Source organism: Lasiosphaeria miniovina (genome assembly GCF_030549165.1).
Source record: "Lasiosphaeria miniovina strain SMH2392-1A chromosome Unknown B0T26scaffold_1, whole genome shotgun sequence".
In the NCBI taxonomy this organism is placed as follows: domain Eukaryota; kingdom Fungi; phylum Ascomycota; class Sordariomycetes; order Sordariales; family Lasiosphaeriaceae; genus Lasiosphaeria; species Lasiosphaeria miniovina.
Genome location: NW_026848220.1, coordinates 1,703,237 through 1,725,525, shown reverse-complemented (window position 1 = coordinate 1,725,525; position 22,289 = coordinate 1,703,237). Strand labels below are relative to the sequence as shown.

Here is a 22,289-nt window from a genome sequence, read left to right as displayed (position 1 = left end):
AGCCCCTGGAGGCGAGGCTAGTTCAGCACGTCGGTAGGCTTGGTGTGTAAGTTGGTGCCTTATTTTGAAGGTATCCAGGATGTCTACAGCAGTGGTGTTTGCTCAATCGCAGCGGGTGGTAGTGCCGCATTACGGGTTCGGCAGGCGGGGTGCAGCGCGGTTGGCGGGGAGTGGCGGGGCAAGAAAGACGCTGAGCACGTGCTCACGTGCCTGTGATTCAGCAGGCGACACGTCAAAGCGCCCGTGTGGGTGATACCTCCCGTCAGTTCCCGTCTCCCGAACAGGACCAACCAACGGGACATTGGGAGTCATTCATTGACGGACTTGGCGAGTCCTTGCTGCTTTGCCACCTACAACAACCTGCCAGCATTGCGCATCGCATTTGCTTGTGCGAACCTCGTCCAAACCATGGCTGCCGTTTCTGCGCGCTTTCAAGATACACGGCTGTCGCTATAATATTACATTGGATTCCATACTTTATAATTGCCTTTTGGCGTTCTGAGGAGCAGCTGAACGGTCTCTGAGCGCGTGCAACCCGACACCAGAACGCGGCTCTATTTCATTTCTCTTCGCATTTTTTATATTTCTGCACCTCACTTACTCATTTCTTGCCGAAAGATGCCATGGTCAAACTTGCTCTCTTCGAGATGTTGAGAAACCAGCGAGATTGAGATACACCAATCAAAAGTCGCTCAAGATGGGGAGTCGTCTTGAGAAGAACTCGGCGGCGGTGCGGAAGCGCATCGAGGAACATGGCTTCACTGACGAGGCTGGCGACGAATACGAGGCCAGCGAGTTTGGGGGCCTCGGGGACTATTTCCGGAGGAAGAAGATCAAACTCCAGAACCTCGACGTCGAGCTGCGCACCAGTGCCGATGGCAAACCCCAGATCTTCAAGGGCGTCGTCGCCCATGTCTCGGGCTACACCCAGCCCCCTCTTCATGTCCTGCACAAAGAGCTTGTCCAGCATGGCGCCGGCTTCCTACAGTACCTCGACTCCAAGACCATGGCCACACACATTATCGCCTCGACCATGCCCCCCAAGAAGGCTGTCGATTTCTCAAAATATCGCATCGTCAAGCCCGCCTGGGTCACGGACTCGATACAGGCCGGCAAGCTCCTGCCCTGGACCGACTATCGCGTCATTGACGACGGGCCCAGGCAAAAGACCTTCAGGTTCGATGGCGGCAAGCTGTTCACTCAGTCAGCCCAGCAGTCTCCCCAAGGATACCGCGAGCAGACCCAAAACAGCTTTTACACGGCACAACTGCAAAAGTCGGCCCGAGGTCGTGGCTCCCAAGACCCCAGCAGCCCCTTTCAGCCGCCGTCGGCCAGAAAGCCGCCCTCTGTCTTGGTTGAAACTATACAAGATGATTATGACAACGATGGCATGGAAATCGATCTGCAGACTGAGACCGCCGCAACCCCTGAGCGGTCGCCTCATAGACCTCCCACCACCCCCCATAACCAGCTTGGGGGTCATCTTGGAGAGGCGGGGTCGGGAGAAGTCTCGTACGGCCCAGTGCCTGATCAGGAGAAAGAATTCCTGAAACCCCCTGTCCCCGAGAAGCCGGGGAACGGTACGAGTCTACTAAAGCACACAGTGATGACCTCCGAAGAGCACAACGCCATCTTGCTCTCTGATCCCCACATTCGCAAGTCCTCGACTGCCAACCCAGACTTCTTGAAACAGTACTACTCAGAGAGTCGCCTACACCACCTGTCTACATGGAAGGCTCAGCTCAAGGCACGCATGCAGAGCCTCGCTGCAGAGAGAGGCCCGACTAAACCAATCCAGCGTAAAGGCATGCGCCGATACATTATGCACGTAGATTTTGACAGCTGTAAGTAACGTACGTACTAAGCAGAGCCGAAACTTGGTTGCATGCTAACAGTACGCTGCTAGTTTTCTGCGCGGTATCCCTCAAGCGCGCTCCAGAGTACCGCGACATGCCGGCTGTAGTAGCCCATGGCAATGGTAGTGGATCTGAGATCGCGTCTTGCAACTATCCAGCCAGGAAGTTTGGCGTCAAGAATGGCATGTGGATGAAGCGGGCCCTGGAGCTCTGTCCCGACTTGAAGATCCTGCCGTACGATTTTCCTGCCTACGAAGAGGCAAGCAGGCTGTTCTACGACGCTATACTCGATGTAGGCGGCGTCGTCCAGAGTGTCAGCATCGATGAAGCGCTCATTGATGTCAGTAACATCGTGCTGTCCGAAACGGGTTCCGCGGGTGTTGGCGTCAGCGAAGGAAGCATCTGGCGGGAGCAGGAAAAAGTGGACAAGATTGCATCTGACCTCCGCATCCAGATCAGGGAGAAGACCGAGTGTAACGTCTCGGTCGGCATGGGCAGCAACATTCTTCTCGCAAAGGTTGCCCTCCGGAAGGCCAAACCCGCCGGTCAGTACCAGGTCAGACCAGAGGACGTCCTGGACCTCCTCGCCGAGCTCAAGGTTGAGGACCTTCCGGGTGTCGCATACAGTATCAGCGGAAAGCTCGAGGAAATTGGCATAAAGTTGGTGAAGGACATACGTCAGACCTCCAAGGAACGTCTGATTTCCGTGTTGGGGCCAAAGACGGGCGAGAAGTTGTGGGAATACGCGCGAGGCATGGACCGAGCCGAGGTGGGAGAGCAGCCCATCCGCAAGTCCGCTTCCGCAGAGGTGAACTGGGGGATCCGTTTTACCAACCAGGAAGAGGCCGAAGAGTTTGTCCGCAGCCTCTCGAACGAGCTGGAACGCCGTTTGCTGAACGAAGGGGTAAAGGGGAAGCACCTCACCATGAAGATCATGCGGCGGGCTCTCGATGCCCCCCTGGACCCGCCGAAGCACCTCGGTCACGGGAAATGCGATACATTCAACAAGAGCGCCGTTTTTGGCGTTGCGACGAACAGCGGCGAACTGATTGGAAAAGAAGCCGTTGCTATATTACGGTCTTACAGGTTTAGTCCGGGTGACCTTCGGGGTCTGGGCATCCAAATGACCAAGTTAGAGCCTCTCAAACTGTCCGCCGGTCCAGAGGGAAGCCAGAAGAAGCTGAGCTTTGGAAACTTTGCTACAACTAGGCTATCGAACAAGAGGAACATGGCAGAGCAAATTGACGATGACAGCAGTCCAGAGAAAGCCAAGGGGCACGACGTGGACCAAGACCCCATCACTGTCGACCCCCTAACCCCTCGGAAGCCCAGAGTCCACCCAGCATTAGCGTTAGCAAAGGCGGGTGCTGCGGATGATAAGGCGAGGACGCCTTTGAATATTTCCGGGACACAATTCATCATGCCTACGAACCCCGACCCTGCAGTGCTTGTCGAGCTGCCTCCGGATATCCGCAGCAGGCTGATGAACCAGGCTCAGTGCAAGTCGGTCGTTCAGTCTAGAGAGGCGTCGCCAGCCGCCACGTCGCGTTCCCAAAGCCCAACCTTGACCGATGACATCCCTTCGGATGTTGACCCAGACGTCTTCAACACGTTGCCAGAAGAGATGAAGGCTGAAGTCCTAGCATCCTATGGCCGGAGGCGACGCCAGGGCGGTGGCCAGGCAGTTCTTCCCCAGTCACCAAGGAAGGACAGAGTGGTCCATCATGCAAAGGACAAGGTGACGCCTACCAAGGGGGACATGAAGAATCTATTCAGTCGAGCCCGAGAGCAGGAGAGGCAACACGATACGGAGGCGAAACTCTTGCAAACCAGTTTCGTGGCGGGCAAGGGCGCAACCGAGGCAAACGACTTAGTGGACGAACTAGACCCCGAGTTCTTAGCTGAGCTGCCAGAAGACCTGCGCCGCGAGGTTGTTGAGGATCATCGGCGACGGCGCCTCGCGCAGCGGTCTGGTCTGAACTTTCAGCCTCTTCCACGGCGACGAGGCGCTGAAGAGGCGTCCGAGGACGCGCTGCCAGGGGGGCAGATGAGACTGAGCTTCCCCCAGCGCCCCCCAAAGCTATCGTTTACGCAGTCGGCACTGTCATCTGCGAAAGAGATCAAGACTATGCTCGGCGCGTGGCACAAGGCGACGCAGAAAGAGGGCCCACACAGGGAAGACGTGGAGGTGCTCGAGAAATACCTTGGGCGGGTCATTGTGGAGGAGCGGGACATGGAGAAGGTGCGCAAGCTCGTCAGGTGGCTCGAGGTGACCATCGAAGACGGCAGCGACGGACGCGGTAAACAGGCTTGGGCGGGTGCGCTTGCGTCGATCAAGCGGGCTATCCAGGGCGCCATGAAAGCCAGAGGCCTGGCGCCGATGGATTTTGGGTAAGCCGTGCAGGCGGTCGATCTCGACTGCCGGTATGTTGAATGCATGAAACGACCACCCTCTGCCCACGAAGATATGTACGGCCTTGCCTTGTAAAGCCTGGCAATATCTCGATCATGTTGTAACGCAAAACAAGTCCCAATAATGTACGATATAAATAGAGGTAATATACGCCGAATGATAAGTTAAAACACGCTTCTCTATACATTATGATGTTCGGAAGTAAGCTTCTTCGAGCGCAATGCCCTGCAATACCTTAGCTATATCAGATTCATAGAAACAGCAGCCGCTACTGCCACCAGCCCGGCTGCCCACGCTACTCTCAGAGACGCGGCGCCAGCGACATATACCTAGGACACGGGAAATATTAGTAAAACAGACCGGCGCAGGTAATGCAGACCAACTATTTAACTCACCGTGATCTTGAGGCTCCCGCCGCAGATCTGCGTGGCATCGCCCTCGCAGGTGAGATTGCACGCGCTGTCTGGGAACTGTTTGGACAGGCTAGACAGCTGGGATGCACACCAGCATTCCCTGCAAGGTCGGGGGCGGGGGGTTAGCAACGTCTCTGGAGTTGGCGGTGCTGGTTTCTTTTTATTCTTGTGGTTCTGATGAGGGGGTGGTAGGAGAAAGCAGGAGAGAGACGGGAGAGAGACTTTGGCCAAGTCACATAATTCACAACTCATAGCGCACGACATCCAGAGCACGACATCAAGCAGCACAACGGCTCCTCGCAGCAAGCGAACGGCTCCCAGCATGGCGTGGCACGTACCGAAATAAACATGCACAATGCAACCACCCCCCTTGGACGTAGAAGAAAAAAAGCATACCTAGCATACTCCAGCCCGGCAAATTTATAAACGGACCCGCTGGCGCGACAGAAGGCCTGGCACGTCTGCACCGTCATGTTGCCCGGCAGCACCTCGTTGGTGCCGCCGTATAGCGCGCGGTTGCCGGCCGTGCCGGCCAGGTCCGTGGTCTCGTTGTAGCAGCCTATGTACGAGAAGCCGTTGCTTGGTGATGTGTAGATGCTTGCAGTCGCCGTGGATGTTGTTGTTGCCGTGGTTGTGGGGTCTGTAGTGGTGGTGGTTGCGGTGGCGAGGGTGATGAGGGTGAGGATGAGGAGACACAAGTGTGGGAAGATGCCGGTTGGGTTTGCCATTTTATTTCTTTCTGTTTGTTTTGATCTTCTCAAACGATGTGGCTGGCCGGTGAGATGGTTTCGTTTATTATATGAGCTGACCAGTTTGAATAATGACTGAATATTTCCTCAAATCTGCGTTGGAAAAACAAAAACAAAAGATGAATCGTGCAAAGCAGCTGCAATTATCACAGGTAAAATCAAAACATAGCCACGAGACCCATGTGCGAGGTCGTGTGTGTTGAAAGAAAAAAAAACCTCCCGATTCGAGTCTTTCTCAAGCTTACGGAAAAGAAAAAAAAGGAGGCAATCGCCAGCCACGTCGCGCGTCGGCAGGATAGGACGCTTAATTATATTGAGCTTGCACAACGGAATTCGGGAAGCTAATCTTGTCTTCTGCAGCAGCGGCAGCGCCTCCCCGGTTTTGATTCGACGTCCTTTTCTTCTGATAGGCAAGGTATTGATAAAGATACATATGTAGCACCTGAGCAGGGTAGGTACAGTACCTTGGGTAGGGTAGGGCTGAACCTGTTCAGCTGTATGCATGTTGTGATTGATACGAGAGGCACGGATAGCTTGCCCAGTCTGTTTGCATGCAGGAGCAGTAGCGTGAGGGAAGTAGGTTCGTGAGCTCTTGTCTTTTTTATTTCTCTAGTATAGTAAGTGGTAGGGACTGAGCTTTTGCTTTTTTGTCTTCGATTCGCTCTACAAACACCAAAACCAGTGCATATGAAGCTCGTGGCCGGGCCTGCATTTTGGCCTGGCATACAGTATCCGTACATACATACGGGAATGTCTCAGTCCGACGAGCGGCCTGTCAAAACGAGGGTCGCACTGCATGTGGTGGCTTGCGCCATCATGTCTAGGCAGAACCACTATTGGAGCACCTGTTTACAGGTTTGGAAAGCCTTGTCGAAGGCTCAGTGGCCGCCGAGATGATTATGAAGATGGACTAGTGGATGGAATCTGAGACCCCCATCTTCGAGCTCAGATCAAGAAGATCTATTGCAAAGTGTTGGCAGGTCCGGCACGGGGCTATGGATATTGCGCTGCTGAATGCAACTGTGGGCTTAGGTAGTCTACACTGAAGTGGTTCCCTAATATACATCACTTCCATGTGCTCATACACTACGTATACATATATAACAACATGACCCTACCTGCTGGACCGGCCGCTGGACCCCCAGCTTCCCACCAGAGCCATCGCTTCCTCTCCGCCATCCGCCAGCCTGTCGTCTCTGAGCAGCTCGGCCATACATATCCACGGGTCACGACTTCCGCCCCATTTCAAGAGGCTCTCTTTCAGCCGCTCGCCGTTCGTGAAATTCAGCGCCCCGCCTTTCTCGCCCGAAGCGAACACCACATCCCACACGCGCCGGGCCAGCATCCGGTCAAACAGGTAGCTGTAATATGTGCTCCCGTAACCCGACAGGTGCCCAAAGAAGCCTTGCCACCGCGTGCCGGGAGGATCTGGGGCCATCCTTCCATATGTGCGCTGGACCTCGTGGAACACTGCAGTAGAGTCGAACAAGTGATCCTTGGCCTTTGAGGAGTGGAGCTCTTGGTCTAGCATGGCGAGGATGATCTGGTGTTCGGTGTCGGATGCCTCAAACCTCTTGGAGAGGCGGAGTTTCTCCGCAACTAGGTCGTAAGGAAGAGCGCTGCCAGTCTCGTGGTGGCGCGCAAACAGAGCCAGCACGCTGGGGTCCGTCGAAAAGTACTCCATCAAGGTGGACGGCAACTCTGCCAAATCCGTGGCGCACCTTGTCCCTGACACGTTCTGGAATGAAGTCCGGGCCAGAATGGAGTGGATGGCATGTCCCATCTCGTGGAAGAGCGTCTCCACCTGGAAGAAGGACAAGAGCGCGGGCCGGTTGCTGGCCGACGCAGTCTGCGGGAAGTCACAAATAAGGGCAATGGTGGGAAGCTGCTTGACTGTGCCGGTCTGCGTGGAAAAGGCCATCCCGTCGTTAGCGGCCTCCTCGCGAGACGAGAACTGAGGCATGACTTCGGCCTCTCTGGTCTGCGCGTCGACCTCGGCCAGTTCGCCCTCGAGTATCTCGCGCGAGCACCGGAGAGTGAAATGGGCTGGGTTTGGCGACTTGTCGGGACGATAGAATAGATCGCAGTAGAGGACCGCAACATGCCCATCGGTCTCGGAAAAGACATCGAGACGGCGGACATCGGAATGCCAAGTCTCGCCTGGGGAAGTCTCGGTCGGCCGGAAGCTTATGCCGTACAGACGACTGAATAACCTAGACAAGCCCTGCATGACCGAGCCCAGGGAAAAGTACGCCGACAGAGAGTCGTCGGGGCGCTGGAATACCATCAACGAACGGCGGATGGACTCGGCATAAAAGTCCCTGTCCCAGGGCTCGAGCGTGGTGGCATCTGGCTGGGTGATCTTCTTGACCGCCAGAAGAGCCGCCATCTCGTCGTCCACCCTGGGTCCGTTGGTTTTGGCCAGGGCTCCGAGAAAGCGAGTGACGGATTCGGGGGTTTTGGCCATCATGCGGTCACGGAGGGTGAAGTGGGCGTAGCTCTCAAAGCCCGAGAGGCTTGCCAGTTTGGCCCGGAGATTCATCAACCGCTCGAGCCGGGCTACCGAGGCGGCCGACGCGGTGCGGGTAGCATTGTAAATCAGCATCCGGGTCGATGCGTCCCGGACGGTGCGCAGCGCCCTGGCGGGTCGGGAGCCCATGGTGGGCATGTGTACCTTTCCGCGTTGGGTCAAAAGCCGCGCCTCAACCGGGTCCATGCCCACTAACAGGCTGCTTGGGCGGACAATGACGGTCTGGTCAGGGGCCATGTCTTGGACAAAGTTGGACGCCACCATGCTGATCTCGGACGAGAGCGCGACAAACCTGTCGCGGTCCGACTGGGGCAGGTTGACGCCCGACTTTACAAAGTCCAGCTTCAGTACCTCTGCCACCGCCTTCTCTTCGTTGGACCACGAAGCAGTAATTTCGGGGTCGCCCATGGCCTTGCATAGTTGGGTGTGCAGCCCAGTCATGGTGTTTAGCTGGTTCATGTATTCAAAAACCATCTGCCATGCCTCGTTGGCCTTCTGCTGCGTCTGGTGTGCCGGATGTGTGACCCGCACAAAATCCGTCATGTCCAGCACCCGGCAAAGAATGTCGCTTAGGCGGTCCAGGTCCCGGACAATGCTGCGGTACTCGTCCGGGGTTGACGCTGCCAACACCTTGTCCACGATAGCTCGAGCCCTGTCGACGCTCACCCGGGCGAAGGAGAGAAATCCCTCGGGCCGCGTGAGGAAGGCATTTCTGAAGAGACCGGTATTCGCGGCGCCGGCGGCACGCGTTTTGAACTGGTCCCAGACCCGGGGCGAGTCGAATATACCGCGCAACAGATCGTCGTCGTCGTGCTTTGACCCGCCTTTTGCATGGGTGACAGGCCTCATCTTGCTGGTCGGGGCAAGCGTCGAGTAGCCAAGCCACCGCCGCCGCTGGCCGCCAACCGGCAGACTGCTTACGGGGGACGCGCCGAGACAGCTGGGGCAGACCCATCTCCGTGGTCGGAGAGTCGGAATCATGGTGTAGGCTGGGAGGGCTTGGTATGTATGGTAACTACATCATCGACAACCCTTGGTGTCAGTGAGCTGCTAGCCGAGGACCTCGAAAGCAAGATCTATACACAACCTCGCCCTGGCCGTCTGGGTAGAAAAGAAGCTCGGGGTGCACATACATGCCAATAGGCCTAATGTAGGTAGATTTCTATCTCTTAAGCTGCCTTTTGGGTCAGACAAGAGCAGCTGAGAAGACCCCACCGTTGCGCAGACTTGCACCTGCGTCCGAGCAGAAAATCAAAGATTCAAAATGGTTGAGACAAAACCAAGAGGCAATGCGGTCTTTGCGAACGTATCTGCCTACAACTCGCTCTATAATGGTCTGCTTGGCGTGTGTTTGTCCATGCGGTAAGCGCGGGCCGCCGGTTCAAGTTGCAGCGGACAAGGAGCGTTCGCGTCCCCAAAGAAAAGATGCTTGAAAATAAATCCTGAAACCCCCCTCCAAAAAATCCCGAGCTGCTGGGGCCGGAAATAGCCGCATCTTGCATCTGCATCTGCATCTGCACTGTAGCAGCAGTAACCACAACCCACTTCCAACCAGGTTCCTCCCCGGCGCAGAGCTCGTCTGTCATCGCCGCGAGAGAGTTTCCAAAACCTATTCGCTTCTCGCCCATACCCCGAGGAATCCCTTAATTGAGTCGGCGATGGCTGCCAGAGTGCTGTTCCAACGGGTAAGTAACCCACAAACCCCAACTGAATTCGCCTAGCCCCCTGCATGGACGTCTTCCTTCTCCCTCGTCCGTGATTCAAGCCATTGACTGACGCGCACACTCTGGATCGGACAAACAGCGAGCTGCGCCGTTGACGGCTGCTGTGCTGGTAGGCGGGATTGCCTTTTACCCCCGGATCGCGCACGCCGAAGCTCCTGTGGACCGTCACCTGGTGCGACCTATATTCCGCCCCCCCCAAGTGTCGTTGACTCGCTCACAACCTGGCCATTCTCTAACATGACTACAGTCCAAGAAGCCCATCTACGATGACGACTACGACGTGCTTCCGGCGGCGGCAGCGGCGGCCACACGGCCCCCTTCCACGACGACAACGACAAAAACCACAGAAACCGCATCATCGGTTATCCCTGTCCTAGCAGATGCGTCCACGACCACCACCCCGGCATCCATCTTCGGCCAGCAGCAGCAGCAGCATCAGCGAGGCCCGACGCCGACGGACCGGTTGGCAGCACAGGTCCGGCGAGGGCGGCTGTTCTTGCACGCGCAGACGTGCGCAGCCGAAGACGCCGTCAACCAGGCCATGTCGCGCGCGTTCGACCTCGAGCAGTCCTTCACGTCAACCATCGCATCCCTGGCGCCGCCGCGCGAGAGCGGCGAGAAGCTGATGCCTGGCCTGATCTACGTGCTGGTGGCGGGGATGGCGGGCAGCATCGTGGCGCGCAACCGCAACGTGGTAGTGCGGGCGGCGCTTCCCTTGGCGCTGGGGCTCGGGGCCGCGCGCCTGGCGATCCCGCTCACGGCGGCTAACGTCGGAGAGCTGGCGTGGCAGTACGAGCGGCGGTTCCCGGCCGTGGCGGACGCGCACGTGCGCGCGCGCGAGGGCGTCGAGCAGGGCATCGCCTTCGTCCGCGTGCACGCCAACCTCGCGTCGCGCAAGCTGACCGAGGCCGTGACCGAGGCCCGTGAGACGGTCGAGTCTTGGGTCCGTAAGGGGAAATGAGTCTTTCAGTTCCGCTGTCGATGGAGAGAGGGGGGGGACAAAAAGGGGGAAGACGGGTTGTTAGAGTGAGCGGATTATTAGACGTTCAGCGAGGCGAGCAACCTCTAGCTAGAAGAATCACCTGCTTTTTACATATCCCCTAGGTCTACAATGTATCATATGGGCCCAGGCCAGGGGTGAATATATTAGCTTTGTTCAGAAGCGACCGTCTTTATGCTACTTATGTGCAGTGATTCCAGTTAATTCGCAATATGAAACTTCGGCGAAAAATACTATGTAAGTACGTAATCCGGTACGAGAATTAATCGCACTGCCAAGTTTAAACTGAGAAAAAAACATGAATACAATTATGCCATTATTATGGTAAGCAGTCTATCTCATTAAGTGACGCGCGTCCGGGCGTGGGCCCAATCTTGTGTTGTAAAAGTACAGTATGCGAATAGTCTAGAGTAGAAAAAGAAGCATAATCATAAATCCCGATTCGTCTCCTTTTCACCCAGAGCCATGTAGAAGTGCAGCGCCCTCTCATAGGTCCACATGGTAACGGCGCTGGCCGGGGCCGCTTTGATGAGGCTCACCGTGAGCCCGCGGTAGAGCCCCCGGAAGCCCTCGTGCATCAGGATGGTGCGTACCGTCCCCACCGTACCCGAGTACTCGGGGATGTTCTTGTGAACGTAGCGGCTGCGCGTGGGGCCCTGGACCTGGATGCGCTTGCGGACCAGGTCGAACGGAAACGACCCCGTCTTGGCCACGACCGACGCCACGACGCCGGCGACCGCGGCCGAGCTGCCGCCACCCACCACGCCCGCCAGGAGTGGCGCGTTGTTGTGGTCGAGCCGGGCCAGCTGCGGCCGCAGCGTCTCGTACACGGCGAAGAACATGCCCATGAACGGCACGATCTGCGCCAGCCCGGGGCTCAGCCCGCGGAAGAAGCCGCGCACCCCCTCGTCCTGGGCGATCTGCACCACGGCCCGCCGCAGGCTCGTGTAGACGCGGTCGTTGCCCTGCGCGGCGAAGCGCGTGCGCAGAAGGTCCAGCGGGTACGTGGCGGACGTGGCAGCGGCTCCCGACACGGCGCCTGCCAGGAACGACTCGGCGGCCTGCGGCAGCTGGCTCTCGCCCACCGTCTGGTGGATGGCAACCGTCGCGGACCGGTACGCGGTGAACTGCACGGCGCTATAGCAGATGTAGAGAAGCTCGGCCGGCACGTTGCCCTTCCAGAGACCCGTTATACCCTCGTGCTGCATGACGTGCCGGAGCGTCTGCAGCGTGCCTCGGTAGACTGGACCGCTGCTACTGCCACCGCCATTACTAGCAGCAGAAGGAGAGTGCGTCTGCAGCTGGAGACGAATCTTGACTACGTCAAGCGGCGCAATGACAAACCTGCAGATGGCTACGGCGCCAAGTTAGCGTCGATTGGTTGTGCTGATGCGATGCTCTGGCAGCGCCAGAATGCAGGGGGCACTGGAGAAGATGGGTGGACGGCGAGGGGAGGCAATGGGAGTTCGCACCGCGAGATCAAACCGGCCGTGGCCCCGGCAGCAGTGACCTGCAGGCGCGAGCCTTCATCTTTCAGGCGTTCCGGCCTGCTTGACATTCGAGATTGGTCCAGGCCGCTGCAGATCGAAACTATGCGAGCAGTACTTGAAAGATATTTGGGAGATGTTGCTCGTTCGGACGCGATTAATGTTAGGTCTGGTAGGATAGAAAGCGAAGGAAGTTAGGTTGTTGGGTCTGTGGCTAAAAGCACAGCATGCGGCGCTGTGAGGATAATAGAAGGTATGAAGTAATTGTTGGCCTGTGCTTTCTTGGCGAACAGTTCCTTGACAGTGTTTTGCAGCAAACGGCTTGCTGCCGCGGCGCCAATAGCAAGCGCAGCAATCCGAACAATCCGAACAGTGACGCCAGTGCTAGAAAAATTACGGCAGTCTCTCATGTTACAATGCATACAAATTCGCCTACGTCCCGTAAAAGAATACCCGCTATCGCCTGCCTTTCCCGTCCGAATGCTCGCTTCCTTTCGCTTTCTCATTTACGCCTGCACTGTGGCGAATTTGCTCTCCGGCGGTGCTGGGAACGGTTCTTGGGCGTTGGCCAGTTCTGGAGCTTGTCGGTAGAGAATGATTTCCGACTGCTTGAAGTACCTCCTCGCATCTACACACGCGCACACGCAGAGCCGCACATGTTAGAATAGGAATCGTCATCTTATTGGACTAGTCAGGAAAGGAGAGAGTGGACCTGCCTTCGTCAATCAACACTAGGCTGAGGTAGTATCTTGTGGAAAACTTCTTGTTGACGTCTCGGAACGTAGGCGTGAGGTCGAAGCCGCCGAGGAAAAGTCGGATAGGTATTGTCTCTCCCCTTGACGGCGAGCCGTCCATGATCTGGCAGGTATGGTTCGTCAGCAGTCCGCCAGCGACGTATTTTGGTTCCGTGCTTACCTCGAAGCGCACCAACGTTTCGCTCTCGTTATATTGGTTAGGCGCGGCGCCCGTTGTCTCACGGCGGATAATGCTGAGCTCCATGTGCTTGATCTTGAGGCGCACCAGCAGAAAGTAGATGCGGCCGACGATGACATCTTTGAGGTGGTACTTGCTCTTGCTGTACTCGAACTCGATGTGGAGGCAGTCCTCGATGCCCACGTCCATCTTGATGCTGCTATTCATCTCGGGAGGGATGCGGTAGCTGTAGACCCAGATATCCTTCTCGCGGATCACGTCGGCCATGCGCCTCGACACCGTCACGCGCACAAAGTATCGCAGCTTCACGTTGATGCCGTTGTACGACTCGTACTGCTTCTCCACGTTCTTGAAATTGAAGTCGAACGTCTGCGGGTGTTGCAGCTCGCCCGGCGCGGCGAGCTCTTGCACTAGCGAAAGGAACTCGTAGTGGTTGCCTCGATCGAAGAACATCTCTGTGTAGCCGGTAAGCAGGGCGCGCCAGGGGCTTCAGGGCGAAGGCATACCTATGGTCCCAATGAACTGCACCTTGATTCCCGTGTGCTCTAGCCGCTTGCCGTCCTTTGGCCGCACTGTCACGGCGCCCTTCACCGACTCGCCGTCCATGTAAAGGGGGGCCTTCTCGCGCCGGTTCTTGTCGAGCTTGACGTCGACCATGGACCGGTCGTCGCCATCCTCGAGGACGACATCGATGTCGACGGGTGTCGCAAAGAAGTACGACATGGCGTCTTTCGTTTTCAGGCGTCGGTTCTGGGGAGGACGAGGGATGGCATGCGGGTCGGGTAGATGCTTCACTGCGGAATTACCTTGCCAATTCGGAAGGTCCCTTGAACCGCATGGACATAGGCCGGGGCGGAAAGAAGGCCGTCAAGGTCTGGGAGAGAGGGGCGCGAACGTGAGACAAGCGGAATATGCAGCAATTGTTAACAACTGGGAGGACGCGACAGCAGTGGTGATGTTACAAGCTAATCCACCCATCGGCGAGCAATGCGGCAGGCGGCGTCCCTTTCCCCTACATCGTGGAGAGAGCTGCACTGAAGTGGGGCGCCGTACCGAGCCACTGCTCTCACAGCCAGCTCCAGACCAATGACGCGGCCCGCCTCGCTGACAAGCTCCAATCGGGGGGCCACCAGCTGTCTATGCTCAACGATAGGTAGCCAACAGGACTTGTTCAACGAGAACTGCTTGTTCAACTCGGTTCACGTCCATTCTTATTTCGGTAGGTATAGAAAAATGAAGGGAATAATTGGGATATCAAACTACATGCTCTGTATATATGGGTTTCAGTTTAACTGCCCGAAGTTGAGTTAATCAACCTGGAGCTCATTACGTATCGTGCATCAGGACGGAAACTCCAGAATAGTGGCCGTTGCAATGAAGATAGAGACGTCCACTCATAGCTTGTCGCCTATTGCTTGTCCTATCTAGCCCAAGACACGGCTCAATGGCCTATCATAATGTATCCGTAACTTTCAACCCCATTTCATTGCAATTGCAGGTAACTTGGTCGTGCTCATCTCCACAGCCGAGAGCATCCGGGAATGTAAAAACATGGTGCAGGCAGCCCGAGGCCAAGATAACTGCAATCTAAAGGCACATCTTAAACGACCTCAGGGCAGATCAAATTATATAGCGATGTGGCAAGCCAGAGGCTCTGGCTGTCAAGCCGAAAGGTTGGAGTTTGGAGAGCACGGGCCACTTTAAGCCCCACTCTGCCACCAATCTTCCGCGCCAGCCAATGGGCAGCGGCCCTCGGACGCCTGCCCTAAGGAACGAAACCTAGCCACAGAGAGGCGGCGGCGGTCGGCACACACAACTCGAATTATTCCGGGGTCCCAAATTCGACCTTTGTTTCAGGCCTTGCAATTATCTGTCCACCTCGACGACGAAACCGACACCTCATTCACCCTCCTCACTCGCCATACCGACGCAAAGATGCGCTACATCCACAGTGAGGAGACCTTGGAGGTCCCTTCTAATGGTACGTCCACCAATTCTCCGCATGGCATTTCCCACCCGACGAGACGCACGGAGAGAGCGATTCCCTAGGAGGATGGCCCGCAATCGACGACGACAACAATGGGTCTGGGAATAACTCAAGGAGAATAAGAGGAGGATGGGGGACATGCAACCGTCTATGCACAAATAACGCTGCCGGTCCTTGGGGAACGATGTACTCAAACGGGCTGGCTGGCCCGTTTTGGGCGCGAAGCACCATTTATTTTTGGAGACGGGCGAGAGAATGCTGACCGGTCGTGTGTCACTTTACAGTCAAGGTTTCCATCAAGTCGAGACTTGTCACAGTCGTGGGCCCGCGAGGCAAGCTTGTGAAGGACCTGAGCCATCTGGCTGTCAGCTTCTCCATCCTCAAGCCGGGCGTGATTGGTATCGAGATCCACCATGGCAACCGCAAGAACGTCGCCACCCTCCGTACCGTCCGGACGCTCATCAACAACTTGATCATCGGTGTGACGAGGGGCTTCAAGTACAAGATGCGTTATGTTTACGCCCATTTCCCCATCAACGTAAACCTGAGCGTCAGCCCGGAGACCGGCTGCCACGAGGTTGAGATCCGGTATGTTATATTCGAGGAGATTGGTGGATATGAGGGGAAATAACTAGGCCGTGAAGCTGTCGGCGTGTGGTTGTATCGGACCAGAGGCTGACGTCAAACTTTCTTGGCAGCAACTTCATCGGCGAGAAGATTGTCCGGAGAGTGATCATGCAATCCGGCGTCAGCGTCGAGATCTCCAAGGCGCAGAAGGACGAGCTTATCCTCACCGGAAACTCGCTCGAGGCTGTCTCCCAGAGCGCTGCGGATATCCAGCAGATCTGCAGAGTGCGGAACAAGGATATCCGAAAGGTGCGTCGAAGTCTACTGGATCCTCTTTGTGGCAAGACTTGCATGCTGACATTGAGCACAGTTCCTTGATGGTCTCTACGTCTCGGAGAAGGGAAACATCGAGGACGTCGTGGTTTGATTGGACTTTCGGCCTTGGGTTTCTTTGTGCTTTATGGGTCTCACCGGAGTGCGTGGTAAGGGGCATGGGCATTTGATGTTTCGTAGCGAAAAAAAAACGCTACTGCAAAATGGGCAACCTTCTGGAAGAACCACCCTTTGGTGCTTGCCAAATAGCATCACGGCATCATCGTCGAATACGTCTCTTGGTCCTGTGATGTCAGTATGTGCTCCAATCCGAGCCGTGTCAAAGGAAATGCACAAGCCTCACTTCTGGCCCATCCTCTTACCCCGTACAGAGAGGATATATTCAAGCTTGTGTATCCGTAGTTGTTGGGAGGCCTTTGTTGGTTACCCTGCTAATTAGTATATTCTTACACTCGACCACTCCCTTAGCATTCTGGACTCACTTTAGATACAGATTTTGTCAATATGACCCAGCTAAGGAATACCTTTCATCTCGCAGTCTAGCATATGGCACAGGGGGAGTTTCTCTGCGTAATCAATACTAGCTTCCCATCCAATTCATGTCTTTCATTGAGATCTCGCAGCATCAGATTCTCCTCCCAACCCTATTTCTCCTCCTGCTGCTCTTGTTGCAGTACAGAAGAGGTAGATGCAGATATAGATACACGTATATAGTGTTGTGTTGCGTCCCTTTATGCGACAAGTATGGGCTGAGTTGAGTTGAGCTGAGCTGAGTGACCAAATCTACGGTAGATTGCACCGTATTTCACATGCATTAGGTACTTTTGTGTAGGTAGATATGTATGAATGAAACAAGATAAAATTTCTCATTCTCATGGCCATTCTCACTTTTCTCTCGTCACATATAATCCATCCCCAACTCTTTCTTTCTCTTCTCGCTCCATATCTGGTTTGGTATCCTGTCATGTCGCCGTCTGTCCGTCTGAACTCTTCCCGAGTGTCGTAAATCGCTCTTGCTCTGTCCTCTCCTTCTAGGGCGGCAAATGGTATTATAAAACGAGTAAGGGGGAAAAGGCGAAATCTTTTTTTGTTTGGGTCTTCCGTGATGAGGAAGAATTATGGCGGCCCTGCCAAACGCGGCTTGGGTGATGGGGTGTTTATGTAATCTAGTATTGTGCATGCGTGAAATATGCCTTACGAGACAATGGTATATGCAACGGTGTATGCCACGCAAACACCGTGTTATGCAAAGGGGGCGTTGTAGTTGTCTCAGTACATGAGCCGAGTGAGTATATACAAAACTGCGGTAAAGGGGGTGAGGGCGTTAATGGTGGATGTGGGGTATCATGATTCATCCAGCGTTCCAGGTGAAGTGTGGTCTAGCGGCGAGGAAGACGCGCCGGGCTGCTTGGTCACCTGGGCGATCTGGGCGATCTCGGTGCTGCTGACGGGGCACGCGATACCCGGGTTTCTGTTCTCGTCACCCGACTTGTGCCGCTATGCCGCGAGCGTCGGGTCCTCCTGTCGCTGGTTCTCCTGTCGCTACTCAGAGAGCCTGTTTACGAGCGTTAGCAGTGATTCGTAGGCGCACAATAGGGATTGGGATGATACTCACTCGGACTGTCTGCGGTGTAGGAATCGGACCAGTAGCTGCTGCTGACGTCGCTTCTCGTCTTTCGGGCCGGCTTCTTCTTCTTGTCCTTCCGCAGGCCCAGGAGGAGCAATATGGTGCCTATGGCAGCTCCAATGCCTAGCAGGCCCAAGCCGCTGCTCTTCTTCTTCTCCTTTCGCGAGGCCACAGTGCTTGGTCGGCCGCCGCCGCCAAACCATCCGCCGTGCGTGTCTCGATGCGAGTGAGTTGATCCACGGCGGGTGTAGCGCTCTTCCTCGATTACGGTCTCCGTCTTCTTTTTCTTAGGACCGAGTCCTAGCAAGGCCATTATGCCGTGCCACAAGCCGCGAACCACACAGCACGCGCATATCAGCAGGAGCAGGGCGATACCTGCAAGTGTACCGATGACGATGCCGGCAATGGCGCCGGGACTCAGAGAACTGGCAGTGCCGCCTGGCGTCACGGCGGCGGTGTTGGTCGTGGTAGCGCTAGCGGCCGTGCCCGTGAGGACGCCGCTGGTGACACGGAACGGGGCGCTGTACTGCGTGGTGATAACCTGCCCGCCCGTGGTAATCACAGTGGGGACAACTCCTCCTCCACCGGGGCCGAGAATGTTATCTAGACACTGACCTCTCCATCCGCAGTACTGCTGGTTCGTGCAGCAGACGGGGCCGCAGGCAATCTGTCCCGAACCTGCGACAGGCACGCAGTCTGGACCTCCACCGCCAGCCACGGGCCCTGTCGGGGCGGGAATGAAGGAGCTATAAGTGCTGGTGAAGGTCTCGGTGAGCGTCCATGTCGTCGTGTGTAATTGGTAGCCGCCGTCCTGTCTGCGAGCGGGTTGACCCTTAGGATAGGGAACGGCAAGTGCGCGGTGTGCTGAGGAGGCAAGTAGCAGCAGCAGTACTGACACCACGCTTGGCGAGGAATGCGATCGCGGCATGATGATGGGCTGGCAGGGGTTTGCCGTCTCGGATCAGCGGAGTCGGGTGCGGGGTGATGCGAAATGCGGCGCAAAAAGCCAGCCGGAGCCGCTCAAAGACGATGTCGCGAGCACAAAGCTAAGCCCGGCGCAGGCCTTCGCTGCCCGATCTCGCCCGTGCCGCCGAGCACCAAGCACCTGCTCTCACCGTTGAGTCCCCACTAAGTTGAAATAGCTCTCTTGTGGTCCGTTCTTGGTGTTTATAGTACAACAACGCCGACCGTTGCGAAGACCGACTCAAGTGGGTTTGCCAAACCCAGTTGAAAAAATAACGTCGCTGCTGCAAGTTGTGGCTGGATCAAAAAAAAAAAGGCGCACGCAGGGTTGGTGAGTGTGCGGGCAATGAGCGCAGTGGATGAGCGATGAGCGATGAGCGATGAGCGATGAGCGGGAAGCGACGATGCGATGAGTGAAAGGAATTCAGACAGTGTCTCCAAAACCCCAAAACTCGGATAGAATGAGAGAGTCGGGAAATTCGCGAAATCTGCAGGTCCGGGTTAATTGTTTTAGGCCAAGGGAGAGGAATGTAAGAAGAGGAAAAGGTCGGGAACCTGTCAGTGTGGTAATGTCTGCAGGTTTTTAAAAAAAGATATTAAGCGGTGGTCGGGCAGGGTCTGCTACTTCTCCCAACCTCCCGAAGCTGTCGACGACACCTCGCACTGCGCCCAACCCCTCGTTTTTGCGGTTTTACAGTCTTTTCGGAGGGGGCGGCCTGCGACGCTGGACTTGCTATTAGACCCTAGCCTGGTTATTAGCGAAGAGTTCCTTTCGCTTCGGGACTTCAGGGGGAACCTGTCCTTTTGGCCGTCTTCGTAATTGAATTTGTTCCTGGTGGTGTGTCAATCGGTCTAAGCTGTCAGTCGGTCGGTAAGGTAGGCACGGCTCGTCGCGCATGAGCAGCTTCCTTGGATGAGCTGGCAGAGAGAGCTGCAGGACCAAGGTTTGCGCTAGTTCGCCTGCTCCTGTCTAATGGGGGGACGACCGCAGCTCCCAGCATGTTTACTCGTGCAGCTTTCCCCATCAATCCACCTTCAGCCCGCTCACGGGACGATTATCGCTGCCCCTCCACACTCTGGCAAGCTCTTATCGTCGCGTGTGGTCCATGCACCCCTGTCGGTCACGCCCACCTCCGCACCTGAATACGCACTAACCCGTACACGGTGCGTTGTAATGGAAGCAATAGAAGCATCCCCTTCAGACGGTGTCCATGGGACGGGCGGGCCCGTCTCGGATTGAGACTGGACGGAACTTGAATGCAGTTGCCTCGTATCTGGAACTTTTTAAAATGTCACGCACAATCTAAAGATTGAATATTTCAGACACAGTCTTAAGCCTTCAGGCAGATGCGCCACAGACTTGATTATGCCCACTAATCTAACCTGTGTACAAGTATCCTAGAGGAGAAAATAACCTCGCGATAGCATCGCAAACCGCCCAGCTCAAACGCCGCCCGACAATGCAGACTAAATAAACAACAAAAAAAAAAAATCGAAAGCGGGCTTCCCAATCCATAAAACCACAAAGCGACAAACCTAGGCCTCCCAGCATGCAATAAACAGCCTCGACACTTTTGTTGTTATATACAGCACACAACCCCTAATTCACAGAATTTAGATATCATCCTCAACCATGCCGAGCACGTCGAGCTCCGTCCGAACCATCCTCTCGAATTCTTCGCGGTCGATGCCCGACGCACGCGACAGCATAAACAAGCTCCTGATGCTCCGCGAGATGTGCTGCTTGACGCCGAACTCGCTCTGGTCCCGCTTCTCGGCGCTCTCCTCGAGCTTCGCCACCATTACAGAACCGTTCGAGCTCGCGCTGGAGGCCGGCCGAGGGTGCAGGAGATTCGGGTTCACCGCCTCCTCGTCTCCTCGTGACCGGCTCGAGCGTGCTGACGGCGACCGCGGCGGCTCTGCCAGTGTCCAGGCGCCGCTGGTCTCGTCTAGCTCGGTTTGTTCCATGCTGTCATGCGAATAATTCGGGGGCCGCGCCAGCCCCAGGGGCGGGGGGGCTTCGATACCTTCGACCTCCTCGTCGGGGTCGTGGTTGTCCATGACGGGTTGGACAGAGTCGTACTGCGCGTAATAGGCGTCCTCAGCAGACGAAGGGCGGTTCCCGTTGGCGGGTTGAGAGGTTTGCGCTATTGACTGCGGCGCAGGAGAGCGCTTTATGGCCGGAGTCCGCGCTGGTGTTGCATCGTATCGACCCCAATAGTCGTCGTCGTCGTCATCGTCGTCATTGTCGCCGTCGTTTGCATCGGCCATGGAGACGCTGCTCGCCCCGTTTGCCCCGTGGGAGCTGGCACCGTTTGGCTGTCTTCCACCCACCGAGCTTGACGCCTCAAAGGCCTTCTCGGCTTGGCTGACAGTTTCAGACCCCCCAAAAGAGGCGAGAGGAGAAGGGTCGCTAGCAACTCCAACTTCGCCGACACGCCATCCATCGCCGCTTCCCTCCTTGTCGCCTGTGCAGTGCACCAGGCGCACGAAAAGGTTGAATTCGCCGAGGACGACAAGAGTCTGCAGTGTTTCTTGGTCTAACCTCCGATACTTGATCTGAACATCGTAGTTCCAGTCCACTTCAATCTCGCCAGACACAGGGTGGGGCTGTAGGCTCTCTCTCTGGGCGATCACCGTGAGCTTGGACACCTTTGCCGTGTCATAGGTGAGCAGGCGGATCCACGGCTCAGTGCTGGCCGAAGACAAGAGTTGAACACGTTGTCTGAGAATTGGAGAGAGTAGCGGCAGAAGGGTGGTGGGCGGCCGGGTCGAGACGGCTGCTCCAGGCAGCGCGGAGAGCAGAGGCGCAACAAGGCCTCTGACATCCGGTGAGCTGATGCCCGTTGTGCTCATGATGACTGTTGGTTCGCTGTGTGAATGTTGGCTGCGATGATAAAGGCGTGGTCCAAAGCTTCCTGTCGTCTGGTCTGATGTGGATCCAATTTCCGGTATAGAAAGGGAGCGCAACGGCCAAAATATGAAGGGAGTGTTTCGGCTGGTGAAGGAAACAATCACATGCCGGCCTCGTCACTTTCCGGTCTGAGTCAAGCTGGTTGGTTCGGTGTGCCTGTAACAACGGCTAGGAAGGAACCTTGAAGGCCTGTCGTTGGTAAGGTAAAAAAGGTGTGTATAGAAATAAATAGGCGAGCGAGCAGAGACGAGAAAAACAACAGAGCTTGTTGGAAATAAACCTGCTAGCACCTAACTTAGGTATGAGCTGCAGAGAAACGTCAGGAGGTCTAAACCCGTGAGCCGGAGGCTCGTCTCGACGGTTACTTTAGGCCCTACAGATCCACGAGGATTCAATGGATCCCGGGCAGTACATACCCCACCCAACTCGATTCTGTTTGACTTGCTTTGCCTTGCAGTTACCTAACCTCACCCGCCTGCCTGTATTGCTAACACGCCGTGTGGCCCTTGCGGTTGGCCGCCACAGCGCACTGCAGCACTGACCACCTGCACCTTATCCACTGCCACTTCGGCGTGCGCTGCCGCTCGTCTAGTTTCGGGGCATTTCAGCCAATTCGAGCCGGCCCCGCAATGTTACTTCACCCTGGCCCCCCTTTCGGGCGGAGGGAACAAATGTTAGCGCCTTGCCCCTCACAGGCAGAGGTCTCTCTTGTGTCTCTCTCTGCGACAAATTGCCCCCTGTAGCCGGTAACACAAACAGCTTGCTCCTTCCATTACCGTAATTACCACGGAAG

The 22,289-nt window shown here is 56.1% G+C and overlaps 8 protein-coding genes across 8 annotated transcripts; 3 read left to right on the top strand and 5 right to left on the bottom strand.

Annotated features, from left to right (window-relative positions):
- Positions 1-697: 697 nt before the first annotated feature.
- B0T26DRAFT_745454 (uncharacterized protein) lies at positions 698-4,251 on the top strand (the record flags this gene model as incomplete). Its single annotated transcript, XM_060444562.1, has 2 exons — positions 698-1,844; positions 1,907-4,251. 2 exons carry the CDS (start codon positions 698-700, stop codon positions 4,249-4,251), a joined length of 3,492 nt encoding a protein of 1,163 aa, XP_060302291.1.
- Positions 4,252-4,655: 404 nt separating this feature from the next.
- On the bottom strand, positions 4,656-5,410 carry B0T26DRAFT_631761 (WSC domain-containing protein; the record flags this gene model as incomplete). Its single annotated transcript, XM_060436386.1, has 2 exons — positions 4,656-4,782; positions 5,079-5,410. The coding sequence occupies 2 exons, from the start codon at positions 5,408-5,410 to the stop codon at positions 4,656-4,658; spliced, it is 459 nt and encodes a 152-aa protein (XP_060302290.1).
- A 932-nt stretch (positions 5,411-6,342) lies between these two features.
- B0T26DRAFT_684163 (metalloprotease) lies at positions 6,343-9,407 on the bottom strand. Its single transcript, XM_060440832.1, has one exon. The coding sequence runs from the start codon at positions 8,940-8,942 to the stop codon at positions 6,546-6,548; it is 2,397 nt and encodes a 798-aa protein (XP_060302289.1). The 5' UTR covers positions 8,943-9,407; the 3' UTR covers positions 6,343-6,545.
- Positions 9,408-9,448: 41 nt separating this feature from the next.
- Positions 9,449-10,847, top strand: B0T26DRAFT_684162 (apolipo protein O-domain-containing protein). Its single transcript, XM_060440831.1, has 3 exons — positions 9,449-9,646; positions 9,765-9,857; positions 9,933-10,847. The coding sequence occupies exons 1-3, from the start codon at positions 9,620-9,622 to the stop codon at positions 10,644-10,646; spliced, it is 834 nt and encodes a 277-aa protein (XP_060302288.1). The 5' UTR covers positions 9,449-9,619; the 3' UTR covers positions 10,647-10,847.
- Positions 10,848-10,970: 123 nt separating this feature from the next.
- B0T26DRAFT_684159 (mitochondrial carrier domain-containing protein) lies at positions 10,971-12,415 on the bottom strand. The gene is made up of 2 exons (XM_060440830.1): positions 12,158-12,415; positions 10,971-12,029 (listed from the first exon to the last, which is right to left on the bottom strand). Exons 1-2 carry the CDS (start codon positions 12,241-12,243, stop codon positions 11,114-11,116), a joined length of 1,002 nt encoding a protein of 333 aa, XP_060302287.1. The 5' UTR covers positions 12,244-12,415; the 3' UTR covers positions 10,971-11,113.
- Positions 12,416-14,289, bottom strand: B0T26DRAFT_684155 (vacuolar protein sorting-associated protein 26-domain-containing protein). Its single transcript, XM_060440829.1, has 4 exons — positions 13,612-14,289; positions 13,088-13,560; positions 12,889-13,030; positions 12,416-12,800 (listed from the first exon to the last, which is right to left on the bottom strand). The coding sequence occupies exons 1-4, from the start codon at positions 13,826-13,828 to the stop codon at positions 12,679-12,681; spliced, it is 954 nt and encodes a 317-aa protein (XP_060302286.1). The 5' UTR covers positions 13,829-14,289; the 3' UTR covers positions 12,416-12,678.
- Positions 14,290-15,040: 751 nt separating this feature from the next.
- B0T26DRAFT_632191 (ribosomal protein L6, alpha-beta domain-containing protein) lies at positions 15,041-16,086 on the top strand (the record flags this gene model as incomplete). Its single annotated transcript, XM_060436425.1, has 4 exons — positions 15,041-15,086; positions 15,377-15,680; positions 15,791-15,968; positions 16,030-16,086. 4 exons carry the CDS (start codon positions 15,041-15,043, stop codon positions 16,084-16,086), a joined length of 585 nt encoding a protein of 194 aa, XP_060302285.1.
- Positions 16,087-17,404: 1,318 nt separating this feature from the next.
- On the bottom strand, positions 17,405-18,547 carry B0T26DRAFT_669817 (uncharacterized protein; the record flags this gene model as incomplete). Its single annotated transcript, XM_060439108.1, has 2 exons — positions 17,405-17,547; positions 17,608-18,547. The coding sequence occupies 2 exons, from the start codon at positions 18,545-18,547 to the stop codon at positions 17,405-17,407; spliced, it is 1,083 nt and encodes a 360-aa protein (XP_060302284.1).
- Positions 18,548-22,289: the final 3,742 nt, after the last annotated feature.

Coding starts and splice junctions, on each gene's coding strand:
- B0T26DRAFT_684163 (XM_060440832.1), bottom strand. CDS start 8,942: ATGATTCCGACTCTCCGACCACGGAGATGGGTCTGCCCCAGCTGTCTC.
- B0T26DRAFT_684162 (XM_060440831.1), top strand. CDS start 9,620: ATGGCTGCCAGAGTGCTGTTCCAACGG. Junction 9,647..9,764: donor CCAGAGTGCTGTTCCAACGG/GTAAGTAACCCA, acceptor TCGGACAAACAG/CGAGCTGCGCCGTTGACGGC. Junction 9,858..9,932: donor CTCCTGTGGACCGTCACCTG/GTGCGACCTATA, acceptor ACATGACTACAG/TCCAAGAAGCCCATCTACGA.
- B0T26DRAFT_684159 (XM_060440830.1), bottom strand. CDS start 12,243: ATGTCAAGCAGGCCGGAACGCCTGAAAGATGAAGGCTCGCGCCTGCAG. Junction 12,030..12,157: donor ACGGCCGGTTTGATCTCGCG/GTGCGAACTCCC, acceptor AGCCATCTGCAG/GTTTGTCATTGCGCCGCTTG.
- B0T26DRAFT_684155 (XM_060440829.1), bottom strand. CDS start 13,828: ATGTCGTACTTCTTTGCGACACCCGTCGACATCGATGTCGTCCTCGAG. Junction 13,561..13,611: donor GCAGTTCATTGGGACCATAG/GTATGCCTTCGC, acceptor CCGGCTACACAG/AGATGTTCTTCGATCGAGGC. Junction 13,031..13,087: donor AAACGTTGGTGCGCTTCGAG/GTAAGCACGGAA, acceptor CATACCTGCCAG/ATCATGGACGGCTCGCCGTC.